This window comes from Rana temporaria, chromosome 2, assembly GCF_905171775.1.
Source record: "Rana temporaria chromosome 2, aRanTem1.1, whole genome shotgun sequence".
NCBI lineage: Eukaryota > Metazoa > Chordata > Amphibia > Anura > Ranidae > Rana > Rana temporaria.
In genome coordinates, this window is record NC_053490.1 from 221,989,296 (window position 1) to 222,015,068 (window position 25,773).

Genomic DNA, 25,773 nt, shown 5'->3' on the forward strand with positions numbered 1-25,773 from the left:
AAAAAGAGATATATTGAGTGCTGTCTTTTGTTTTCTCACCCAAGTATTCTGTTCCATAGTATGAGTACATCAGTGGGAAGGGCTTCCTTTTTTTCCTTGAGTACTGTTTGCCAGATTCCAAGATAGCATGACATATTGTCCTGATCTGAGCTGGCTTTAAAACCTGTTAGAAAAAAATATATAGTCCATTACTCAGAACAGAAACACACTTCCTAATGTGGCTATATGTTTGTAATACCTAAAGTAGAACTCCAGCTACAACCCAAAAATGGATACAAAACGAATAGTCAATTAAAAGATAAAAACAGGTGTTTATGAGCTCAAGTGTGCATGAGGCCTTTGTCTGATGACCATCATCATGGATTCACTTCTTGAAGGCCCAGACTGTCCTCAACCGACCTCAGCTTATGACTGCACAGTGAAAAAAGAAGCAGTACAGTGATAAGCTCATGTTTCTATCACTTTCTGTTTTCTCCTTTTATCACCATGTTTCTTGTCAGCACATAAACGATTAGGTTCTTTCTGCTGATTCTTCCTCTCATATTAAGGCCCTGTAAAGCACCATAAACACAATCGGACGTTTGTCCAACCAAACTCACATCGGAAGTGCCCTATGCAGCATGACCTGTGCCCCATACAGCGTGACCTGTGCCCTATGCAGCGTGACCTGTGCCCCATGCAGTGTGACCTGTGCCCCATGCAGCGTGACCTGTGCCCTATGCAGCGTGACCTGTGCCCCATGCAGCGTGACCTGTGCCCTATGCAGCGTGACCTGTACCCCATGCAGCGTGACCTGTGCCCCATGCAGCGTGACCTGTGCCCTATGCAGCGTGACCTGTGCCCCATGCAGCGTGACCTGTGCCCAATGCAGCGTGACCTGTGCCCCATACAGCGTGACCTGTGCCCCATACAGCATGACCTGTGCCCCATACAGCGTGACCTGTGCCCCATACAGCGTTGCCCGTGCCCAATACAGCCTGGCCTGCCTGTGCCCAATACAGCCTGGCCTGCCTGTCCCCAATACAGCCTGGCCTGCCTGTGCCCCATACAGCGTGACCTGTGCCCAATACAGCATTGCCTGTGCCCAATGCAGCATGACCTGTGCCCAATACAGCGTTGTCTGTACCCAATACAGCCTGGCCTGCCTGTGCCCAATACAGTCTGAACTGCCTGTGCCCTATACAGCGTGACCTGTGCCCAATACAGCATTGCCTGCGCCCAATACAGCCTCACCTGTGCAGAGGAAAAGGCAAGCCGGCCGGATCAGCAGAGAGCACGATTGCCCGCTGTAATAGCTTTCATTTGAATTTCCCGTCCACAACCCCCCCCCCACATACACACCAGTTCCCACTCTGTACCTCCCTGCACATATGTTTCCCCCACACATCTGTCTCCCCCCCACACCAGTTCCCACTCTGTACCCCCCTGCACATCTTCCCCCCACACCAGTTTCCACTCTGCCGCCCCCAGTTCCCACTCTGTACCCCCCGACACACACACACACACACATCTGTCCCCCCCCCCACACACACCAGTTTCCACTCTGTACCCCCCCCCCACACACACACACATACCTGTCTCCCCCCACTCTGTACCCCCCCACACACACACACCTGTCTCCCCCCTCCCCCCCCCCCACACACACACCTGTTCCCCCCCCCCCACACCAGCTCCCACTCTCCCATTCTACAGAACTAAACCTGGACTTTCAACCCATAGCCAATATTCCCTGGCTGCTACATTAGAGACGGAAGTGGGAAAAAACATCTCAGGGCCAAAGACATCAGTAAAGACCCAGTGGGAGATTGTATTTTACCCCATTATCTCAAAAAAGTAAGGAAAGCCATTTGGGTGGAGTCCAGTAAATTAGGGATAAGGAGTTATGGGTAGTTATCTAATTAAATTGTATCTGAAAAAGAACTTGACAACATAATTCCATTATACCCAAGTAGTTAAACAGATTTGGTTTGCTAATCTACAAATGCAGAATGTCATAACAATCATTGTTACAAGATGACTTGTGTTTCCTGACTTTGATCACAGGGTCTACTGTTTAAGTTTTATATTAACATTTGGAAATATCTTCTTAGTAGTTTTACCAGTCAAATATAGGGAAATCACAAAGGCGCATCCAACTGCTTAGCTCTTATCTATACAAAACAATGGTAAAATAACATCCATAAAGATGGTCTACACATCAATTAAATGCTTTACTCACAAGTAAAGGTTATCAATTTTTTTAACCTTATGTTTTAAAATGATGCACATTGACCATATGTATGACATTATGGTATGACAAAGTTCACTGTACCTATTGAGATTCTGGGAAGCAAAGATAAAGCTCTATTAATATTATTACAGGTGATTATATAGTGATGATAATTTTCTCGCTTTACATATTATGAATTCATATCAGTGTCGGGCTCAAGGAGCATATGTATGGCCAACTCTATTAAGAATTGGTTTATCTGGGAATGAGCAGACACATCTTATGATTTATACATGCAATGCCATTTTGTTTGATGTTTTTAATTCCTTTTATCCACTACATTTGGTCCTTCATTGTGCATAATACACAGGATAGTACTCACAGAGGCTTCTTATGCATATGTTAGATTGATGAAAGCACCGCTGATATGCTTGCTATTAACTGAAAGCATTCAACCACTCCTAAATGTCGTATATGCATTTACAAATGTATCGCACAATTTCAAAAAAGCATTTCAGTGCGAGTTAAACATATCAATGCCCATCTTGGTACACCCTTCACTCGGCCTCGGTAAGCCAGCAGCGGACATCTTGTTACACCCAGCCCATATAGTTCGGGCTGGATGTAACAAGATGTCCGCTGCTGCTTACTGCGGCTGAGTGCAAGGTGTACCAAGATAGGCATCGCAGCACAGCATTGCAAAATAAATCCTTTCATGTAATGTATTGCTGCATTTCAGTGCCTGCCCATAAGCGCCACCTATCAGTGCCCATAAGTGCCGCCTATCAGTGCCAGCCACCTGTCAGTGCCCATATGTGCAGCCTATCAGTGCCACCTATCAGTGCCCATAAGTTCTACCTATCAGTGCCATCAATTAGTGCCAGCCACCTTTCAGTGCCACCTATCAGTGCCCATCAGTCAGTGCTATCTATCAGTGCCAGCCATCAGCCAATGCCACTCATCAGCCAAACTGTCACATGACAGTAAAAAAAAGTATCGGCAATCGGTATCGGCAAGTACTTGAAAAACAGTATTGGTACTTGTACTCGATCTTTTAAGTGGTAAAGGGACAACCCTAATAGTAACCAATCAGCTTCTGACTTCAGCTTGTTCAATTAAGCTTTGACAATAAACCCTCGGTCACACTGAACACGGGTTTGAAATCGTGTGAGTTCAGCGAAACTCGCACAATTTCAAAAAAGCATTTCAGTGTGAGTTTGGGGGCAATTTGAAAGACATCTGTGCAGTATCGTGCACAGATGTCTATTGAAATCTCCCCCGATGTCGCGAAAAGTAGTGAAGGAACTACTTTTGGAAATCAGTGCGGCGTGGCAAAGTCGGCATCGCACCGATTAAGTGCGGTTGCCAGCAATAGGCTGCGATATGGCATGGGACTTGACATGTCAAATCGCACAATGTGAACCTAGAAACTGATTGGTTACTATGCACAGCTGCACCAGGTTCTGTGTGCACTCATTTTAGTCAATTTCTCCCATTGTGTCTACTGCTGCCCTTGCACATTTTTGCAGAGGGATATAGTGGATAAATACTTTTGTGGAGAGGATTCTGTGTCTGGTCTGTAACAGAGACTATTCACAGGCACAGTGAGTGTGTGCAGACAGTGTTAAGCCTGTCCTCTTCTCAATATCCATTGCATACAGTCTTAAAGGAGCAGCTACATGTGCACTTCCTACAGATGGGACCCAACGAAAGCAGGCCAAAACTGACAGTTAGGCACCAGGTAGTTTACCCACAACCAGGGGTACTACTTTGCCAGTAACACGTACTTCCACCTGCTATTGGGACGGTGTGCATAGAGCGTGCCCATTGACATTAATTGGGCATCCACTGCTAAGTATTACAGTGGGGTTTCTTTATGCCTTTAATGCTTTTATAGTTGATGTTATTCTTACTACTGCTGTGTGAATTTGTGTAATGGGGCTTAGCCTTATTGCGGCGTACTGTAAGTCAACTACCATAGGTGAGGCTAACTTCATTGTCAGTTAATTTAACATATTCTCTTATCCTGTTTGTTCCTTGCATTAAATTTGCTTGCCCTTCAATAATACATTCATCTTATTTATTCTCAAGTTGCTTGTGGCCTATTTCCTGTGTGTTGTTACTGCTGTGGTATTATACTTGTGTTTAACCTTCATGCAGGAGTTTGGGTGAACTTTCTGAAAGAATACCAAAACCGCAGGACATAATAGAAGTCTATAGAAAAGCCAAGCCAATTCGCACAAAAAAACGCAGGTTAACTGCATTTTGCCCAAAGAGCAAGGGGACACTGTGAAGCCACCCTTAAGCCCTGTATACATGATCGGTTTGTCCGATGAAAACGGATGGACCGTTTTCATTGGACGAACCGATCGTGTGTGGGCCCCATTGTTTTTTTATCTATCGGTGAAAAAAAAAATAGAACCTGTTTTAAATTTTTCTTATGGCTAAAAAACGATCGTCTGTGGGGAAATCCATCGGTCAAAAATCCACGCATGTTCAGAATCAAGTCGACGCATGCTCGCAAGCACTGAACTTCATTTTTCTCAGCACATCGTAGTGTTTTATGTCACTGCGTTGGACACAATCAGATTTTTAACCGATGGTGTGTAGGCAAGACTGATGAAAGTCAGCTTCATCGGATATCCGATGAAAAAATCCATCGGATATCCATCAGATATCCGATTGTGTGTACAGGGCTTTAGGCTAGCTAATACACATGCTGGGTGGTACAGTAAAGCCAAAATGATTGGTTCTCCAGGCTTAAGGTAAGTCTAAAGAGAAACATTTTCTTTCATGCTGGCTAGAGTACGGAAAGGTTAAAACCACTGTCAGTTTTTTGGGGGGGGTTTTGCCATCTGTTGTCGCATTTTGGAGATTTTCCTTCTCTTTCTGTCCTGGAAACTCAACTAGAAGTGAGAGGACATCTACCAAATGTGAGTAAAATCTCCTCTTAGACAGATGGTACAAAGTGTTCCTATGGCAGATTACCTCTCTCGAAATTTTGGGTTTGTCCCACTTTAATTCCCAGTGATATTAGTAATCAGTGACAATCAGATTGAATTTAGCTTATCGGATCCCAGATGGCAATAAAAACCTGATAGTGGTTCTAACCCCTCACCACTTTATTAAAAAAAAAGTTTTGCCTTTATCTATACTTTAAGCAGATTTCTTCCTTTCTCTTGCTTGATTAAAACAAAAAAAAACATTCTTTCCATAAATTTTATTACAAAAAGGTCCACGTTTAACATATTATAGACAAATTGTAGGAATACCTATTTAAATTTTATTTTTTTCCTTTAGGCCATTGTTACAGGGCATATAATGTAAGTCCATTTCCTCCATATATCATATTATATTTAGTTATGTTTGAATGTACAAACTGCTTATGCATTGGACTATACTGTAATGCCCTGTACACACGATCAGTTCGTCTGATGAAAACGGTCTGATGGATTTTTTCATCAGATATCCGATGAAGCTGACTGATGATCAGTCTTTCCTACACACCATCAGTTAAAAAAACGATCTTGTCCAACGCGGTGACGTAAAACACAACGACGTGCTGAGAAAAATGAAGTTCAATGCTTCCGAGCATGCGTCAACTTGATTCTGAGCATGCATGGATTTTTAACCGATGGACGTAGCCACAGACGATCATTTTTTTCTATAGGTTTTTTAACCATCAGATAATTTTAAAACAAGTTCCTAGTTTTTTGACTGATGGATAAAAAACCGATGGGGCCCACACATGATCGGTTTGTCTGATAAAAAAAAAAGGTCCATCAGACCGTTTTCATCAGACGAACTGATTGTTTGTACGCGGCATAAGTGTAGTTTTTTTTACAAATATATAGATATGCAGATGATCCAGCAGGTGGCAGTACAGTACCCTGCACACAAGCACCTTTGATTTCACCCTACCATATTAAAAAGGACAGTTACATAAATGTATCCCAGACCTTCTTCTATACAGCTTACATTCTGCAACATTGTTATATGCTTTTTAATACTGGACAATGCAAAGAACATAAAGGCAACTATGTGACAGTATAGTCAATATTATTTTCATTAGTTTGTACTCTGCCATTTTATTTTTCATGTCACCTTGTACATGTAATCATAATATGATCACAAAGTCATTATGCACAGAGGATGGTATGCTCATGCACTAGAACAGATTATCGTTGAGCTCAGTGCTCCATACAAAGATTCATCTGTAGAGCATAGGAATTATTTTTGTATCAGTCTATGGGGTCCTTTATGTAACATGCCTTTTAAAAGGCTTTCATTCTTCAGCATCAGCTCTTCTCCATCATTTCTGTCACTTAGGAGATTTAAAGCACTGTGTACCAAACACTTATTTAAATTTAGCCATAAACCATAGAGCAATACGTTTACTTTTATTACAGGTCACTGTCACCACTCACCCTTTCTTTTGCACCTCTGTTGCTCCATTCATCTGAGAAGTAACATACAGTACCTGGTACTTATTAGTAGGGGACTCACCCATACTGTCACACAGGGGCATAAAGCTCACACAGCAATTCCTCTCCTTGCTCCCAGTTGCATAGTGGAAGGGTGTAAAAATAAGGTAATAAGGACAGGGGTCACAGGGGTCGTCATTGCAACCTGCCCCCTGTTTCAGGGGGCCTGTGCTGCCTCCTTGTATGCCTGGATAGGAGGGCAGCAGTATGTAGAGGAACCAATCCCTCCATGCAGTCACTGAACCTTCCTCTCCCTCCTGCAACCGCTGAATATCTGCGGGAAGGAGAGGAGGGTTCAGCGGCTGCATAGAGGGATTGGTTTCTCTACATGCTGCTGCCCTCCTATCCAGGCATACAGGGCAGTGGCGGTGCGTCCGTAGGGACGCAGGAGCGCCGCCCCCTCTGGCTCGCTCACAGCCAGTAAAATATACAGATTCATACACTGTATGAATCTGTATATTTTCGCCGCTGCCGCCCACTATTCAGCTGGCCGGATGTTGAGCGCCGGTCAGCTGAATAGCGGCAGCTGACTGGCTGTGTGGAAGTGCCTATCAGGGCCAGCGGCCCTGATAGGCTGTCCGAGTACAGCCCTGAGGCTGTAGTCGGCTTCCGGAAGCTCATCCTCGGGACGTACCGGCCGTACGCCCGAGGATAAGACTGACAGGCGTCTCAGCCGATCAGGTAACCTGATTGGCTGAAGCGTCATCGAGGGCGGGACGAGGGACATCGAGGGACGTAGAAGCCATAAAGGTAAGTGCCAGGGGGGGGTACTGGGCATGGTGGCTACAAGTGGGGGCACAGTGGCAACAATTGGGGGCACAGTGGCTGTGTTTGATGGCATAGTGGTGACAATTGATGGCACAGTAGCTGCGTTTAATGGCATGGCACAGTGGCTGCGTTTTGATGGCACGGTGGCTGCGTTTTGATGGCACGGTGGCTGTGTTTTGATGGCATGGCACAGTGGCTGCGTTTTGATGGCACAGTGGCTGCGTTTTGATGGCACAGTGGCTGCGTTTTGATGGCACAGTGGTTGCGTTTTGATGGCATGGCACAGTGGTGACAATTGATAGGTACAGTGAGGCTGCAATTGTTTTATTTTTTTTTTCGTTTGCGCCCCCCCAAAAATTTTGAGCACCAGCCGCCACTGATACAGGGAGGCTGTACAGGCCCCCTGGAGCAATGGTGACCCCTGTGACCCCTATCCTTACGCCCTTGGCTCCACCAGCTGCTCCTCCTCCGTCGGCTCCTCCACATGCTGCTTCCGTCATCTTCCTTCATCTGTCCTACTGCTCCGAGGCACCTGTGTCCTTCCCTATGAGACATCAGGGGTCTGTTTACACCCCTAATATTTCACCAAAGCTCCCCAATAGGGGTTCTAAAAAATATTTAAAAAAAATAATAAAAAATTAAATAGTGAAATAAATAGGTAAATAAATGGTATAAAATTCTAAAAACAAAACAAAAATACTGACATTAGTGATGAAACTGCTAGGGTCGCACTTGCAACTGGGCTCTGGTGCTCTGCCACCGCGGGGGAACCCCAAGCCGGCAGGAAGGTGGCCCACTGAGGGACTGTAGTAAAGAGTCCCACAATGGGAGTAAAGGATCCCGGGATCAATGAGAAGGGCCCTGGTTGGGGGCCAGGGGGGCCCTTCATGACTTTTTGCACTGGGCCCCTGAAGGTTCTAGTAACGCCTCTTGGTGGAGCAAATGTTAAAATTAACCCATTGTTTTTCCCTGTATCACAAGCTCACTTTAGGCTGGTCATGCACATTACAGTCTATAACCACAACAATTTACCAGAGTAAAAACATGTGAACCGCATCCCTCTCCACATATGTGCATTGATGACTTTGCTGTTGAGCTGATGTATCCTACCACTTTCTTATTACCAGATCACTAATGTGTATTTTTTGTGAGGTTCCTACAAATTATATATCTCTGCTTGTATTGCATTATGTATGATGCTTGATTTTGTGGTGCTGGATGATATACTGTACTTTTAAAACTGCAAATAATATTTTTTACTGCTAAGTATAAAAAAAACTATATATAAAAACTAGCAAACAAAGATGTCAAGGTGTTCCCTCATCCTGCACCTACCCAGATAAAGGTCATTGGGTGAACAGTGATAGGACAAGTTGGAACACTTTCTTCATAAGCTAGAGCCATTTGGTGCCTATAAGACTGTAAGGCAATTTGCATAGCAAAGATGGATCATGCATAGCAAGCTGTTAGGAAAAGTAGGCATGGCTTATCTAAAGTGGGTATGACTTAATAGGTGTGCTTAAACCAAGATGATTTTGTCATTGTAATGCTAAAACAGTCCCAGGATTAACATCGTGATTGTCATTTTTTTACGTGGGAACTGACGTAGGTTACATTTCTCAGTCACATGCAAAAGGGGATTTCCCCCCCCCCCAGGCAGTGGAACTGTGGCCACACTGAATGAGTTAACTGCTTGTTTTGTCTAGGGGTGAGCCGTGAGTAGAATGTTTATACTCACCTGATCCACTGATCCTCCCGGATAAAAAAAAGTACTCCCAAATGTCCAGCGGTGGACTGTTCTTGCAGTCCTCACATTCAGAACCTATCCATGGGCATGATGACATCAGGAACAACCCACCACTAAAGACCCCTAGACTGGGGGGACAGGTACATCAGGGATCGGTCTTGCGCTGCATGGATCGACATATTAGGTGAGTCAATCTCCGGTCTGCAATCCCCTAGACAAAAAGTAGCAGTTAACCCATGCAGTGCTGGTACACCCAACTGCATGGCAAAAAAATGCTTTAATGTAGTGCTATAAAAATGAAATAGCAGAGTGGAAAACATGTACAGGGGTTTTCAGTGACAACATGTTTTGCGTTAAAAGAGGAAGTGATGTAACATTCTTTTGCTTCTGCTGTGTGTATTGGGACACCTAGCTAACAGGTGGGAGGTCACCTTTGTCATTCACTGCATGTACTGCTAGTAACACGGAGTCGCTTAATGAGTTTCAAAGAGGGCAAAATATTGGTGCCCACTTAGCTGGTGCCTCTGTGAGTGAAGTTGTCAATTTATTTGCGGTGTCGTGAGGTACAGCATCAAAGGTTATGACGGCATATACAGTTTTCAGGAAAACATTGTCTGATAAGCACGGTCAACATGGTCAACTGCCCGAAGGAGACAAAAAGGACATTGCGTAGGATTGTGACCCGGAGTTTTGCATGAAGAGTGGTATCAGATTTCATTATCCACCATCCAAAACTTATATTTGCAAATTCCAAGGAGAATTCAGGCTGTCTTGGATGCCAAAGGTGATCAAACACCATATTAGGTAACGATTTTGTTCATTTACCATACTTATTTCCATAATTTTGTCCCCCCCCCCCCCTGTAAATAAGAGCACGATAAAAAAAACTGGAAAAGCTGAGGGATAGGAAGAGAAATTGGTTGATAACAAGTATTTAAAAATCAATGACATATTTTTTTTGCAGGTTTTACAGAATTTACATAAAATGTGCAGATTAAAGCACACAGCTTTGATTTGCAAATAAGCAATCAAAACACAGAGCAATATTATTGATTCAATGTACCGTATTTATCGTGCTATAACGCGCCCCGGCGTATAGCGCGCACCCCCGAACTTGAGGGAAAATTTGTGAAAAAAAAATACTTACAGTTTGATTCCCCCTCGTCGGTGTCTTGCCCGTCGGCCATCGCGTCCTGCCCGTCGTCCATCACGTCCATCGGCGGCCTCGTCCGGTCCGGCGTCCTTCTGCGACCATCATGGTGTCCTCCCCGCTCGATCGCCGCTTCCCGCGCTGTGTTTGAACCACTGCACCGACATATACCGAGCGCAGTACACTCGGGTATAGTTGGGCAGGCTTGGCTCCTCTCGCGTAAAGGACGTACAGGACGTGACCGCAAGAGGAGCCGAGCATGCCCGACTATACCCAAGTGTACTGCGCTCGGTATATACCGAGTTCAAACACAGCGCGGGAAGCGGGTATCGGCGTATATCGCGCACCCACGATTTTGCCCTGATTTTCAGGGCAAAAAAGTGCGCGTATACGCCGATAAATACGGTATTTATAAAAGATACCTGCATCCACTGTTTTCAGGATGAATTCATGCAGAGCTACTGTCAGTGAATCCTTTACCTGATAGGTCAACATGGGTATAGCCTCATACACACGATCGGACTTCCAACTGACTTTTCCGTGGATTTTGCTCCGAAGGGCGTTGTCCGTGAACTTGGTATGCATACACACGGTAGGACTTTTTCAGCCAACAAACGTATTAGACGCACTACGTGGTTTTTCTGCTCTTTACCGCCACCCTTTGGGCAACTTCTGCTATTGTCTGATCTTTAGCATTGGTTGGGATTAGCCGACGTAGGACATTTGTTGACGGAAAGTTTGTCTGTTCACACAGCGAACATTTGTCTGATGAAAAAGCAAAAAAGTTTGTCCGATGCAGAGTACACACGGTCAGATTGTCTGCAAAAACAGGTCCGTCGGAGATTTGTTGTTAAAAAGTCAGATCGTGTGTACGGGCCTTATGAGTGACTCCAAATGCCCACCTCATTCCCTTGTTCAGAGCTGAAGGTGGATGCATCTTGTTCATCTACGTCAACCCGATCCCAAACTGGCAACTCAATATGTATTCAGATCTGATCTGTATGGATTGAGTAAGTTACCGTATTTTCCGGCGTATAAGACGACTTTCTGGATGCAAAAAAATGCATCCAAAGTCGGGGGTCGTCTTATACGCCGGGTACGGTCTCCGTGCTGCTGCGAGCGTCAAGGATTTAAAAGACGCTCCTTCTCCTCAGTGTGTTCTGTGATAGGAGGAACACAAATCTTCCCAGCAGCGCCTCTGTTCTGTGTTCCTCCAATCACAGATGCCTTCTCATCCTCGGACGAGATGAGAAGACGTCCGTGATAGGCGGAACAAAGAACAGAGGCGCTGCTGGGAAGATTTGTGTTCCGCCTAACACAGGACACTCTGAGGAGAAGGCGCGTCTTTTAAATCCTTGACGCTCGCAGCACGGAGACTGTCACCGCACCGCACCGCCTGGCCTGCTATTCAGAAAAAAAAGTGAGTACCGTAATTGCACTGTTTGCAGTGATGGCACAGAGAGGGGGCAAGTGATGGCACAGAAAGGGGGCAAGTGATGGCACAGAAAGGGGGCAAGTGATGGCACAGAGAGGGGGCAAGTGATGGCACAGTGAGCAAGTGATGACACAGAGAGGGGGCAAGTGATGGGACAGAAAGGGGGCAAGTGATGGCACAGAGAGGGGGCAAGTGATGGCACAGAGAGGGGGCAAGTGATGGCACAGAGAGGGGGCAAGTGATGGCACAGTGAGCAAGTGATGACACAGAGGGGGGGCAAGTGATGGCACAGAGAGGGGGCAAGTGATGGCACAGTGAGGGGCAAGTGATGTAATGGCACAGTGAGGCATGTAATGTAATGGCACAGTGAGATTTGAAAAAGCCTGTTTCTGTCAGCGGTTCTGGCTCCCCCTCAGCTTCCAGAAAGACTAGTAAGAAGGGGGTAGTCTTATACAGTGAGTATATCCCAAAATCAACATTTTTCCTGGAAAATTAGGGGGTCATCTTATACGCCGGAAAATACGGTACTACAGAAAACAATTCAGGATTGATATGAAACAATTGTGTGCAAACCCCTGATATGTTTTTAAAATTCCCTAGAACATGGTAGACTTCATAAAAGTGACTGCAGGTTTAATTATCAAACATGAAAAATCCTCATTTAAAAATGACCCCCGAGGCATCTGTCCTGAGAAGAAAAGGGATCATGTATTTTGACCTGTATAACCATCCTGAATGCTAAATCTACAGTAACATTAAAAATTATTTGCATATTTTGTAGCAACTCCGTAGATTAGTACTGTAACAAAATCTTATTTTTTGATGGGAAGTCAATTATTTCTCGTAAATATGCAGTGACACAGCTATCATTATTATTAAATGTATGACACTTTTTAGAAAAGTTATTTGCTTTATGTTCTCCCACTTGAAAAGATGAAAGTAAGCAGATGGGAATTCTACAGCTTAGCTTCTTCAAAAGCACTTCTATTTTAGGAGAATATTTAATCTTGTTTGCCTTGCAGTTTGCTTTTAACCTTCATTTTGGAGGGGTCTAGAATATTACCAAAAAATACAATAAAATTACACATACTGTACATTACTCGGTCATTTCCCAAAGTTGTTAAGATTACATTTGCTACCTTTGGACTAAAATCTGGTGGCTTTTAGATGTAAAATGCAAATAATTACCCCACTAATGCCGCGTACACACATCGGTTCGTCTGATGAAAACGGTCTTATGGACACAATAAAAATCGCAGATCGCCGCCATTACTAGTAAAAAAAATAAAAATGCCATAAATCTATCCCCTATTTTGTAGACGCTATAACTTTTGCGCAAACCAATGAATATACACTTATTGTGATTTTTTTACCAAAAATATGTAGAATACGTAACGGCCTTTATTTGCGCTGCTATGAATCTAGCAAATCTAGCCAATCGATGGCCAGATTCTGAGGGGAAGAGGACGCCGGGGGACGCGCACAGCATATTCAGGGCTCAGGTAAGTAAGACGGGGGGGCTGGGGGGCCGCCATTGCCAGTTTTTTTTTTACCTTAATGCATAGGATGCAAGTGCCTCTGGCTACTGCCAAGCTGTGCCTGGGGGAATGGGAAAATACGATTTTCAGCGACGAGGCTCTCTCTGTGTACCTATGCCACATTGTTATGTGGCACAGGTACATAGATGACATCTTCTTTGTTTGGGATGGTCCCCAATTCCTCCTGAACGAATGCTTGACTGTGTTAAATAGTAATGAATTTAATCTTAAATTCTGATCCCTGATCCCTCCAAGATCACTTTCTTGGATGTCGAAATCTTTAAGAACGAAAGTAATCTCCTGTCCTGCAAATTATTTAAAATAATCAAGCAAAACTGCTCAAATCACTCAGATTTTAAATGTGAAGCCAACAATTTCAAGAAACGTTCTTTTGAGCGTGACTATAGTCACAAATGTCTGAAGAAAGCTTTTCAACGTGAAGATGCTAATAATTGGCACAAACTACTAGTCCCCATGAAAGCCAAAGAATCCAATGAAAGCCATAGATTGATTACAACTTTATTAACCACTCCTCTTGATATACTCAAGAGGAGTATTTGGATTTGGTCATTTTGTCTAAGCCTCTCCCACCCCTCCAGGTATTTAATACTGGCAAGTGCAGCAGTTTATTGCTGCACAGCCAGGATGGTCTTTTTGTATCACACTTGCCTGTGAATGACACGCTGATAAGGTGAGAGACATATATTTTATGTTATTTCCCTATATACACTATGGAGTGTCTATCCATGATTCAGTCATGTACTTCTGGGATTAATACCTGTTATGTTTTTCCGAAACATGTAGGGTTATTATTGTTGCTAGCACAGTCTGTACTTGACACTTTGGGCCAGATCCACAGACAAAGTACGCCGGCGTATCTACTGATACGCCCACGTACTTTCAAATTTCCCGCGTCGTATCGTTGTTTTGAATCCTCAAAACAAGATACGACGGCTTCTGGGTTAGATCCGACAGGTGTACGTCTTCGTACGCCTTCAGATCTAAGATGCAATACTTCGGCGTCCACTGGGTGGCCTTTTCCGCGTCGGGTATGAAAATTAGAGATTTACGACGATCCACAAACGTACGCGCGACCATCGCATTTTCTAACATCGTCTGTAGTCGGCTTTTTCCGGCGTATAGTTAAAGCTGGTATTTTGCGGCGTATAGATAGATTTGCCATGTTAAGTATGGCCGTCGTTCCCGCGTCGAAATTAGATTATTTTTTTTTTGCTCAAGTCGTCCGTGAATAGGGATGGACGTAACTCACGTCTAAGTTTAAAAAATGACGTTGTTGCGACGTCATTTAGCGCAATGCACGGCGGGAAATTTAGGAACGACGCATGCGCATTTAATTCGGCGCGGGGACGCTCTTCATTTAAATGAAACCCGCCCCCAACCCGCCCAATTTGAAATACACCGCCAGAAATACTACGCCGCCTTAACTTACGGCGCAAACTCGCTGAGGATTCAAAAATGCGCCAGGTAAGGTACGGCGGCGTAGTGTATCTCTGATACGCTGCGCCAATGTATTTCTTTCTGGATCTGGCCCTTTGTCTCCAAACACATTGAGCAGCTGTGTTTTCTTAGATCATGTCTCACTTTCATTGTTTTTAATGTTCATATTTTTTCATATCAATAAAATGTATACTTTTTTATACTTCCCTACTCTTTCTCGATATCCTGCTATGGTTTCCTGCCCACACCATCCCTTGGGGCATCTCTTCTTTTCACTATATCATTTTGGGATGTGGTAGGAACCACCAGGATTAATCTCAAATTAGTTTTCTTCTATTATTATTTTATTAAAGAATGGTGATCATACAGATGCAGATGTAGGGTAGAATGGAATGGTTTCCAAACTGTCATGTGACCATCCAGAAAATACTAGAAAAACAGGTATGTATACAAAAAATAAATATGGGGGTGGAGGGGTAGTCCATTGGGCTGTCCAGTCAGGAGCTGGCTTTTAAAGGTGTGTACCCTTTTCTAGAAATTCAATTTTTACTTCCTATTTCATATCTTTATTAATTGCGAGAATCCTGCATTCTCTCAAATATTGAAGAAAATTGTTGCTCTCAGTGAGTGGCTTTTGGATGAAACCTCTTGACTTGTAATGCATTGTTAGCAGAAGCGTAAATGTTCTCCTCATGCATGTAGAGTGTTTTCTGTACAGAAACGGTTGTTTAGACATACTAGGCTACACTTACGGCAGATTCCTGTTTATTCTGGAATGTTTACCACTTATCTGTGCTGTAGGGAATGGCTGCCTTGTAGTGACTGTAGTGAAGATACTTTTATTTATTATCTGCTGACGAAGGCTTACTACATACGGTACCTGGGCTTAAGGGTATTGCAGTTTACCATTCTTTAAATGTGGTGGCTTTTTGTTAGGTGTTTTTTCTCTTTATTTTTACATAGTGATCTGACGAGTAACACACTTCCTGTTTTAGAGTGTCTCCACTCTGGATGGAGGAGAAATGGAGACACATTTGAACAGCAGCATTCTGGGGAGAGTGATAGTGTTCAATGCACTAGCAGATTTAGATGGACAAGACTAACAATTAAAGCAAAGGACAGCTAATCATTTTTAGTGTTATGCCGCGTACACACGTTTGGACATTCCGACATCAAAACCATGGATTTTTTTCCGACGGATGTTCGCTCAAACTTGTCTTGCATACACACGGTCACACAAATGTTGTCAAGAACGCGGTGACGTACAACACTCCGGCGAGCCGAGAAAAATAAAGTTCAATGATTCGGAGCATGCGTCAAATTGATTCCAAGCATGCATAGAATTGTGTACACACTGTCGGAATTTCCGACAACAACTTTTGTTGTCGGAAAATTTGAGAACCAGCTCTCAAATTTTTGTTGTTGGAAATTCCGACAGCAAATGTCCGATGGAGCATAGACGGTCGGATTTTCCGACAACAAGCACACATCGAACATTTGTTGTCGTAAATTCTGACCATGTGTACGCTGTATTGGAGTTACATAAACAGTTATTTTTGTATCCTTTTGGGATAAAGGTTTTACATAAATGAATAAAAGCTGACCATTGTAAGCACCCTTGACAGTGGTAAATTGTTTGTTTCAATTCCCTAACTTCAACTTTTGTTGGACAGCTTGGTCTGTGAAAGTGATTGTAAAGCTTCTTTTTTATTTTATTAAAATAACAAACATGTTATACTTTCTGCTCTCTCCAATGGTTTTTCATAGAGCAGCCCCGAACTTCCTCTTCTAGGGCCCCCTGCTGGCACTCCTGGTTCCACCCCCCTGCCAAATATGCCCTTAGCAAGCCTCATGCTATGGGGGCACTCGTGTGTGCTTGCTCCTGAGCTAGGTCTGTGTGTCCACAAGATACACAGAGCAGGACCCGGCCCTGCCCCCCCCCCACTCCCTTCTTACTGGCTTTGATTGACAGCAGCAGGAGCCAATGGTTCCTGCTGCTGTATCTGAGCCAATGAGGTGTGAGAGAACCGAGAGAGGCTCTGTTCGCAAGCACATCCAGATCGGGCTCAGGTATGTATTTAGGGGTGCTAAGGTGGTCACCTTATTGCACAGACTGCAGGAAGGTAAAAAAAAAACGTTACAACCACTTTTACTGGCTGGATCACCACGTACAAATAGGGAAAAAAAATAAAAAAAATAATGTAGCCAGCATATTTAACCACTTGCTTACTGGGCACATATACCCCCTTCCTGCCCAGGAGAAATTTCAGCTTCTGGCACTGCGTCGCTTTAACTGACATTTGCGCGGTCGTGCGACGTGGCTCCCAAAAAAAATTGACATACTTTTTTTCCCACAAATAGAGCTTTCTTTTGGTGGTATTTAATAACCTCTGCAGTTTTTATTTTTTGCGCTATAAACAAAAAAGAACGACAATTTTGAAAAAAACACAATATTTTTGAATGATGCATTAGTAGTAATTTAGCAGGAATTGTGTAAGTTATGTTGTGTTTATGTGCACTAATAATGATTTTAGTGTATTTTTAGTGAAAATAGCGATATGATGAGTATTTGTGCAATAATTGCATTGCCCAAAAAATCTGTAGCACTTTTTTGTATTCTTCAGGTCATGTGCTTTCAGAAAATGTCTAGTTTGAGGGGTCTTTTCAAATTCTGAAAGCTGTAAGTGAAAAATGGCAACCTCCAGATTTTTAGAGTAAATTGTTTTTATTTACAGGTCTGTGTACCTTCAGTTTTCGTCATTTCACAAAAAGGTGCAATTTAAAATGTACAAATATTTGTTATTTATTAACTCAATACAGTTTTAACCTTTATATTTGCTAGGACTTTAGCAGGAATTTTGTACTCTTTGCCATGTATAAATCCACTATTAATGATTTTAGTGTATTTTTAGCAAAAATATTGTTTTGACAAACATTTGTGCCTTGAAAATCAGTAGCACCCTCTTTTTATTCAACTGGCCATGTGCTTTCAGAAAATATATGGTTTGGGGGGTCTTTTATGAACTCTGAAAGCTGTAAGTGAAAAAGGAAAACCTCCAGATTTTTGGAGAAATGTTTGCGTACGTCCGATTTATATTATTTCTCAATAAGGAGCAATTTAAAATTTACAAATATATGTTATTTATTAACGCAATACAGGTTAAGCTTTTATACATAGTAGGAATTTTGCATTAATTTTGTAAAATGTGTTGTGTTTGTATCTGCTAATATTGATTTTAGTGTATTTTTAGCAAAAATATTCTTTGGTAAACAGTTGTACAAATATCATGGGGCCTTAAATATCAGTAGCACCTTCTTTTTATTCCAGTCGTCCTATGCTTTCAGAAAATATATGATTTGGGGGTCTTTAACAAACCCTGAAAGCTGTAAGGGAACAACGAAAACCTTCAGAAATGTAGTTATTTACATTTATGCGTACGTTCAGCTTTCACCATTTTGCAAAAAGGTGCAATTTAAAAAAAATACAAAAATGTATTATTTATTAACTCAATACAGGTTTAGCTTTTATATTTAGTATGAATTTTGAAACATTTGCTGTGTTTATATCTGCTACAAATGATTTTAGAGAATTTTTGCAAATATATTGATTTGGTAAACATTTGCGCAAATATCGTGGGGCCTTAAAAATCAGTAGCACTTTCTTTTTATTCTACTGGTCCTATGCTTTCAGAAAATATATGGCTCTGAAAGTTGTAAGGAAACATTGTAAACCTTTTGATTTTTTGAGAAACTTGGTTATTTACATTTTTTGCATATGTTCGGGTTTTCACCATTTTGCAAAAAGGCTTAATTTAAAAATGTTCAGGAGGGGTTGTGTTTTAGAACATTTATTGTCTTTTCAGCATATTACTGCTTTCGGGTGTATATGCAGCTACCTGCAATAAACATTCCCCACCCAGCCAGGTGAGTCAGACTGTGCAATGCTGTTCAGGGAGTTGTGGTCACAGGAACAGGGGACCCAACACATCAAACAGCTCCTTCAGGGTTAAGCACTACATAACCTTACATTTCTTAGTTGTTATTAGAACCTTCTCTAATATGCCTGTTTTTATAATAATATGGTAATATATGGGCCTATAATACACTGAAGCAAGTCATACAGATGGTGGGCAGGTGACACATCAGGAAAAGAGGAGAAATCAAAGTCTAAAGCCTTGTACACACGACCATTTTTCGTGTCATGGAAAAAAAACAAAGGGCCAAATTCTCAAAAGAGATACGCAGGCGGAACTGCTGTTCAGCCTGCTTATCTCTGTGCCTAACTTTGGAAACGATCCTCAAAAGGCTTTTTCCAAAGTTAGGCAGAAGATCTGACATGTGTAAGACACTTACACGGTCAGATCTTAGGATGCAGTACCGCATCCGCCGCTGGGGGCATTTCTCATTGAAATGCCGCTTTGAGTATGCAAATGAGGACTTAAGCAGATCCACAAAGCATTTCAGCATTTCATTGTGATTTCTGCGTAAGTTCCGATTTGCTTGCGCAAAACTAGTGCTGGTTTTACAATGTGGAAAGTTAGTCTCACCATGTAAAAGCCCATTCAAGCGACGGCATTTGGTAGGCATTCCCGAGGGAGAACTCCACAGCAATTTGTAAAATCAAAACCGGCATGGGTTCCCCCCCCCCAGGAGCATACCAGGCCCTTAGGTCTGGTATGGGTTGTAAGGAGACCCCCCCCTACGCCGAAAATTCGACGTAGGGGGTCCCCCTACAATCCATACCAAACCCGTATCCAAAGCACGCTACCCGGCCGGTCAGGAAAGGGAGTGGGGACGAGCGAGCGCCCCCCCCTCCTGAGCCGTGCCAGGCCGCATGCCCTCAACATGGGGGGGTTGGGTGCTCTGGGGAAGGGGGGCACACTGCGGGCCCCCCCACGCCAGAGCAACCTGTCCCCATGTTGATGAGGACAGGACCTCTTCCCGACAACCCTTGCCGTTGGTTGTCGGGGTCTGCGGGCGGGGGCTTATCGGAATCTGGGAGTCCCCTCAAATAAGGGGGCCCCCAGATACCGGCCCCCCACCCTAAGTGAATGGATATGGGGTACATCGTACCCCTACCCATTCACCTGGAGGCAAAGTGATAGTTATTAAACACACAACACAAGGGTTTTTAAAATCATTTATTAGTCTGCTCCGGAGGCCCCCCCTGTCTTCTTTAGCTCTAATACCAGGGAGGGCTTCTTCTTCCGCTCTCTGGGGGTCTTCTCCGCTCTCCGGGGGGGCTTCTTCTTCCACTTTCCGGGGGGGGGTCTTCTCCGCTCTCCGGGGGTCTTCTTCTATCTTCCCCGCTCTCCGCTGTTGACTCGGCGCACCCCGGTTCTTCTGCAGCTGTCCGGTGCCTTCTCCTTCAGCGCTGGCTGCCTGCTATCTTCGTGTGTTAGCTCAATTACTAACAGGCAGCCAGCGCGGTCTTTTGTGACGTCATGTTCTTCTCTTCTGTTCTTCTCCCCTCTTCCGATGTTGACACGACGCCTCTTCTCACTGCAATGATGGAAGCGCGCCTTGCATCCCATTTATATAGGCATCACCGTCCCATCATGCTCCGGTAGGTACCCACGTGGTGGGTGCCTACCCACGTGCACCCACCACGTGGGTACCTACCGGAGCATGATGGGACGGTGATGCCTATATAAATGGGATGCAAGGCGCGCTTCCATCATTGCAGTGAGAAGAGGCGTCGTGTCAACATCGGAAGAGGGGAGAAGTCAACAGCGGAGAGCGGCGAAGATAGAAGAAGACCCCCGGAGAGCGGAGAAGACCCCCCCCCCGGAGAGTGGAAGAAGAAGCCCCCCCCCGAAGAGCGGAGAAGACCCCCGGAGAGCGGAAGAAGAAGCCCTCCCTGGTATTAGAGCTAAAGAAGACAGGGGGGCCTCCGGAGCAGACTAATGATTTTAAAAACCCTTGTGTTGTGTGTTTAATAACTATCACTTTGCCTCCAGGTGAATGGGTAGGGGTACGATGTACCCCATATCCATTCACTTAGGGTGGGGGGCCGGTATCTGGAGGCCCCCTTATTTGAGGGGACTCCCAGATTCCGATAAGCCCCCGCCCGCAGACCCCGACAACCAATGGCAAGGGTTGTCGGGAAGAGGTCCTGTCCTCATCAACATGGGGACAGGGTGCTCTGGGGTGGGGGGGCCCGCAGTGCGCCCCCCTGCCCCAGAGCACCCAACCCCCCTATGTTGAGGGCATGCGGCCTGGCACGGCTCAGGAGGGGGGGGGGCGCTCGCTCTTCCCCACTCCCTTTCCTGACCGGCCGGGTAGCGTGCTTTGGATACGGGTCTGGTATGGATTGTAGGGGGACCCCCTACGTCGAATTTTCGGCGTAGGGGGGGTCTCCTTACAACCCATACCAGACCTAAGGGCCTGGTATGCTCCTGGGGGGGGAACCCATGCCGGTTTTTTCTTTGAAAATTGGCATGGAGTTCTCCCTCTCAGGAATGCATGCCGAGCGACGCTGTCAATTTTTCCTTTTTATTTTTTGTTTTCCCGGCGCGTATTTTTTTTTCACCCGTCGCAACTTTATTGTCCCGTCGCAATCCACAAAGCCCGGCGTAAATTACGTTCGCGCTCTGCACATCGGGAAAATTACGTCACACGCATGCGCAGTACGGCCGGCGCGGGAGCGCGCCTCATTTAAATAGTAATCGCCCCCCGGAGAGGAGGACCGCCTTGCGACGGAGGCACTTAAGTTACACGGCGTGTAATTTCTAGGTAAGTGCTTTGTGGATCGGGCACTTAGGTAGAAATTTTAAGGCCGTGTAACTTAACTGCTGAAATTTAAGTTAGGCTACGTTTTTGGGAATTTGGCCCAAAGTTTTTCTCGATGTGATTCTTGTCAACCCTGCCTTGCATACACACGATCGTGAAAAAAAATGCTTGAGCAAAGCGCTGTGACGTACTACACGTACGACGGCACTATAAAGGGGAAGTTCCATTCGGATGGCGCCACCCTTTGGGCTGCTTTTGCTGATTTTGTGTTAGTAAAAGTTTGGTGAGGGGCGATTCTCGCTTTTCAGTCTTCGTGCTTTTCAGTCTGTGCTATCTCCATTACAAATGCTAGTTTTACCAGAATGAGTGCTCCCGTCTCATAACTTGCTTCTGAGCATGCATGTTTTTTCCCGTCGTTAAAGCTTCACACGACCGTTTTTCACAACGTGAAAAACAATGAGAAAAAGTAGAGCATGTTCAAAATTTTTAATGCATATTTTTCACGTCGAGAAAAATGCTCTGGAGCCTACACACGATCGTTTTTAATGACCAATTTTAAAAATGGCATTTTTCACGTCATGAAAAACGGTCGTGTGTACATGGCATAACTGTATATATAGCACATACAGGATCAAGAAACTCATTCCTTCTCTACTATCATGAAGACACACAAGAGAGTCTCATCTGTACAACTCAAACAACTTTGGGAGTAAATGGAATTAGGAGAAAATACCATTGTATATGTTAAAAAGGCTTTAAAGTATAAATGTAAACATGTACGGTTCCATGGGTGATCCTACAACATGTTTAACCACTTGAGACCCGCGCTATTGACAGAAGACGTCAACAGCGCGGCTCTCAGGTGCCAAGTGGACGTCTTTTAAAGTGCATTACCCGCGCGGTTCTCTGGGGGGTGCGCAGCGGGTAAACACTGTCCCGGCGCATCGCTGGGAAGCCAATGCGTGTACCTGGTGGCCGCGATGTTCGCCGGGTACACGCGATCGTCGGGAACACAGCAGGGACGTGGAGCTCTGTGTGTAAACACAGAGCTCCACGTGCTGTCAGAGGAGAGGAGACAGATCTGTGTCCCTTGTACATAGGGACACAGCATCGGTCACCTCCCCCAGTCACCCCCCTCCCCCCACACAGTTAGAACACACCCAGGATACACATTTAACCCCTTCCTCACCCCCTAGTGTTAACCCCTTCCCTGCCAGTCACATTTATACAGTAATTAGTGCATTTTTATAGCACTGATCGCTGTATAAATGTGAATGGTCCCAAATTTGTGTCAAAAGTGTCCGATACGTCCGTCGCAATTTCGCAGTCTCAATAAAAATCGCAGATCGCCGCCATTACTAGTAAAAAAAATAAAAATTTAAAAAAAAACATAATTCTGTCCCCTATTTTGTAGGCGCTATAACTTTTGCGCAAACCAGTCGCTTATTGCGATTTTTTTTTTTTTTTTTACAAAAATACGTCGAAAAATACGTATCGGCCTTAACTGAGAAAAAAATAGTTTTAAAAAAAAAAAAATTGGGATATATATATATATATATAATATATATATATATTTTTTTTTTTTTTAAATTGTCGCTTGTGAAGGATGCTTCAGTGTAATTCTCCCTGCTTGGTTAAATTGTGGGTTAGAGGTAAAATGGATTCATGTGTTACAAGCTATTGACATGTTAATGACCCGTCTGCAGCTAGCTCCTTATTTCAAAGGGATGTTAATCCTGTTTACTGTGATTAGAGGTGACTCATGTTATGTATTCTGATTGCTTCATTATGCGGTGCCAGGCTGCCCAGCTAATGTGTTCTGTACACCTTGTAATTAACTTCCCTGATGTCATTATTTAAAGAAAATGTGTCTCAGGTCGGCTCCGAATTGTCGGGATATATTCTGTATGAGAAACTCCAGAGTGTGTGAAAAGGGGGTGGAGCTCCCATTGTTCCTTGATTAAGGATTTAGCTTGTAAAACTGTATTTAAAACCAGCAGCAAGCTGCCAATAAATCAGTCTTGGTTCCAGCATTCAGTCTTGACTCATGTGTGGATGATCCTGTGATGTTCTTGTATGGAGAGGAGGGAATGCTTGACGGGGATATCATACCGATACCGTCACAATTGGTTGGCAGCAGTGGGATTTTCCCTTCTACTCTCCTTTACACCAGGATTCCAAGCAGACACTGGGAACAGTGAATGGAAGGCTTACACCCTGCTTAAAAGAAATACACTGGAAGAACTACTGGAAGTTCGTGGAAGGTAGATACCAACCGCCTAACAGACCGATGACATCTAGCCCTCGCTATCCACGCCAGGAGGACAACGAACAATGCTGCTTCCGGTGCAAACAGTTGGGTCACTTCAAGCAGAATTGCCCCCTGAATGACAACACCAGATCAAATTGGTCTCAACCTGGGTACCGCCCACCAGCAGCAGCCCATTGTGTAGACTCGGCTTGGGATCCCCAGGAGCTGGGTCAGGAAGAACCATTGGGCACCCCTTACGAAGCCCTCATGGTACAATCTGTTATTATGGACAACAGGGAACACCATTGTCAGCTGGTCATGGGCGACAGCCATGAGCCGGAGGGGCCTTGGAGGGAGCTGGGCAGAAAGAGGCACCGCCAGCTACCCTCCAAGAAGAAGAGGTCCTGGAAGTCATATAACCAGCGGACCTGGGAGGAGAAGAAGCGACTGGAGGAGATGGAATCGCAGCGGGCGCCCCAGATGCGGGCCGAAATTATTTGCCAAGGGCCCACCGGTGGCCCCTTACACCACCACCCAGTTCCTGATGATGAAGGACCACGTGGAAAGCCTGCAGGACATGAGCAGGAGCTTACCTGTGAATACATGGAGCTGGAGGAGTGCATAAGCCGCATGGAGGAGGAGAACAACCGCCTGAGGTCACAGCAGGCTGACCCCCCCAGGCTCCATGAACTGGAGATGGAGCTGGAGAAGCTCCAAGAGGAGAACCGGCGGCTGCGGAGGGAGCAGGGGGTGGCTGACCTTATGGGGCTCTGATTCCCCTCCCCCCCCCCGGACTCTGAGCACCAGTGCTACAGCATTTCAACAAATATAACTTTTTCTTTTTATGAATCTCCTGTGATTGTCACTTCAGAGCCATAACCTGCCCCTCCCATAGCGGGACACCTAGACGGCGGCGCACAGACCCATTCACCGTCTTCACACTGACTTCTGGTGACTCTGCAGATCGCACAAAGACTTGGGGACTGACCGGCGTGTGATCTGACGACCCGGTGGCATACCTGAGTCTGAAGCAGTTACCAATGGAGGTCAGTCACGCCAAACGGAGTTAACCTCGGACTAAAAGCTCTGAACCCGTCAACCCTACTGGACCAGGGAAGGTCCAACCGGGTTTGCCGTAGCAGGGAGAAAAAGGGGGGCCATTGTGAAGGATGCTTCAGTGTAATTCTCCCTGCTTGGTTAAATTGTGGGTTAGAGGTAAAATGGATTCATGTGTTACAAGCTATTGACATGTTAATGACCCATCTGCAGCTAGCTCCTTATTTCAAAGGGATGTTAATCCTGTTTACTGTGATTAGAGGTGACTCATGTTATGTATTCTGATTGCTTCATTATGCGGTGCCAGGCTGCCCAGCTAATGTGTTCTGTACACCTTGTAATTAACTTCCCTGATGTCATTATTTAAAGAAAATGTGTCTCAGGTCGGCTCCGAATTGTCGGGCTATATTCTGTATGAGAAACTCCAGAGTGTGTGAAAAGGGGGTGGAGCTCCCATTGTTCCTTGATTAAGGATTTAGCTTGTAAAACTGTATTTATAACCAGCAGCAAGCTGCCAATAAATCAGTCTTGGTTCCAGCATTCAGTCTTGACTCATGTGTGGATGATCCTGTGATGTTCTTGTATGGAGAGGAGGGAATGCTTGACGGGGATATCATACCGATACCGTCACATCGCTCTTTTTTTGTTTATAGCGCAAAAAATAAAAACCGCAGAGGTGATCAAATACCACCAAAATAAAGCTCTATTTGTGGGGAAAAAAGGACATCAATTTTGTTTGGGAGCCATGTCGCACGACCGCACAAATGTCAGTTAAAGTGACGCAGTGCCTGAAGCTGAAATTTCGCCTGGGCACGAAGGGGGTTTATGTGCCCAGTAAGCAAGTGGTTAAAATCAGTTCAGGCAGCAACTAATCTTGTAAAGCTAAATAATAAATAAAAAGCATTTCTTAATCGTTATAACCATGAAGGTTCTCATGGTCCTGAG

At 44.6% G+C, this 25,773-nt stretch overlaps 1 protein-coding gene across 1 annotated transcript in view; it reads right to left on the bottom strand.

The window, feature by feature from the left end:
* LANCL3 (LanC like 3) overlaps positions 1-25,773 on the bottom strand; it is a 65,217-nt gene that overhangs the window by 26,392 nt on the left and 13,052 nt on the right. The window contains 1 exon segment of the mRNA XM_040336485.1: positions 40-163. Within this exon segment, the coding sequence (XP_040192419.1) occupies positions 40-163 (124 nt within the window).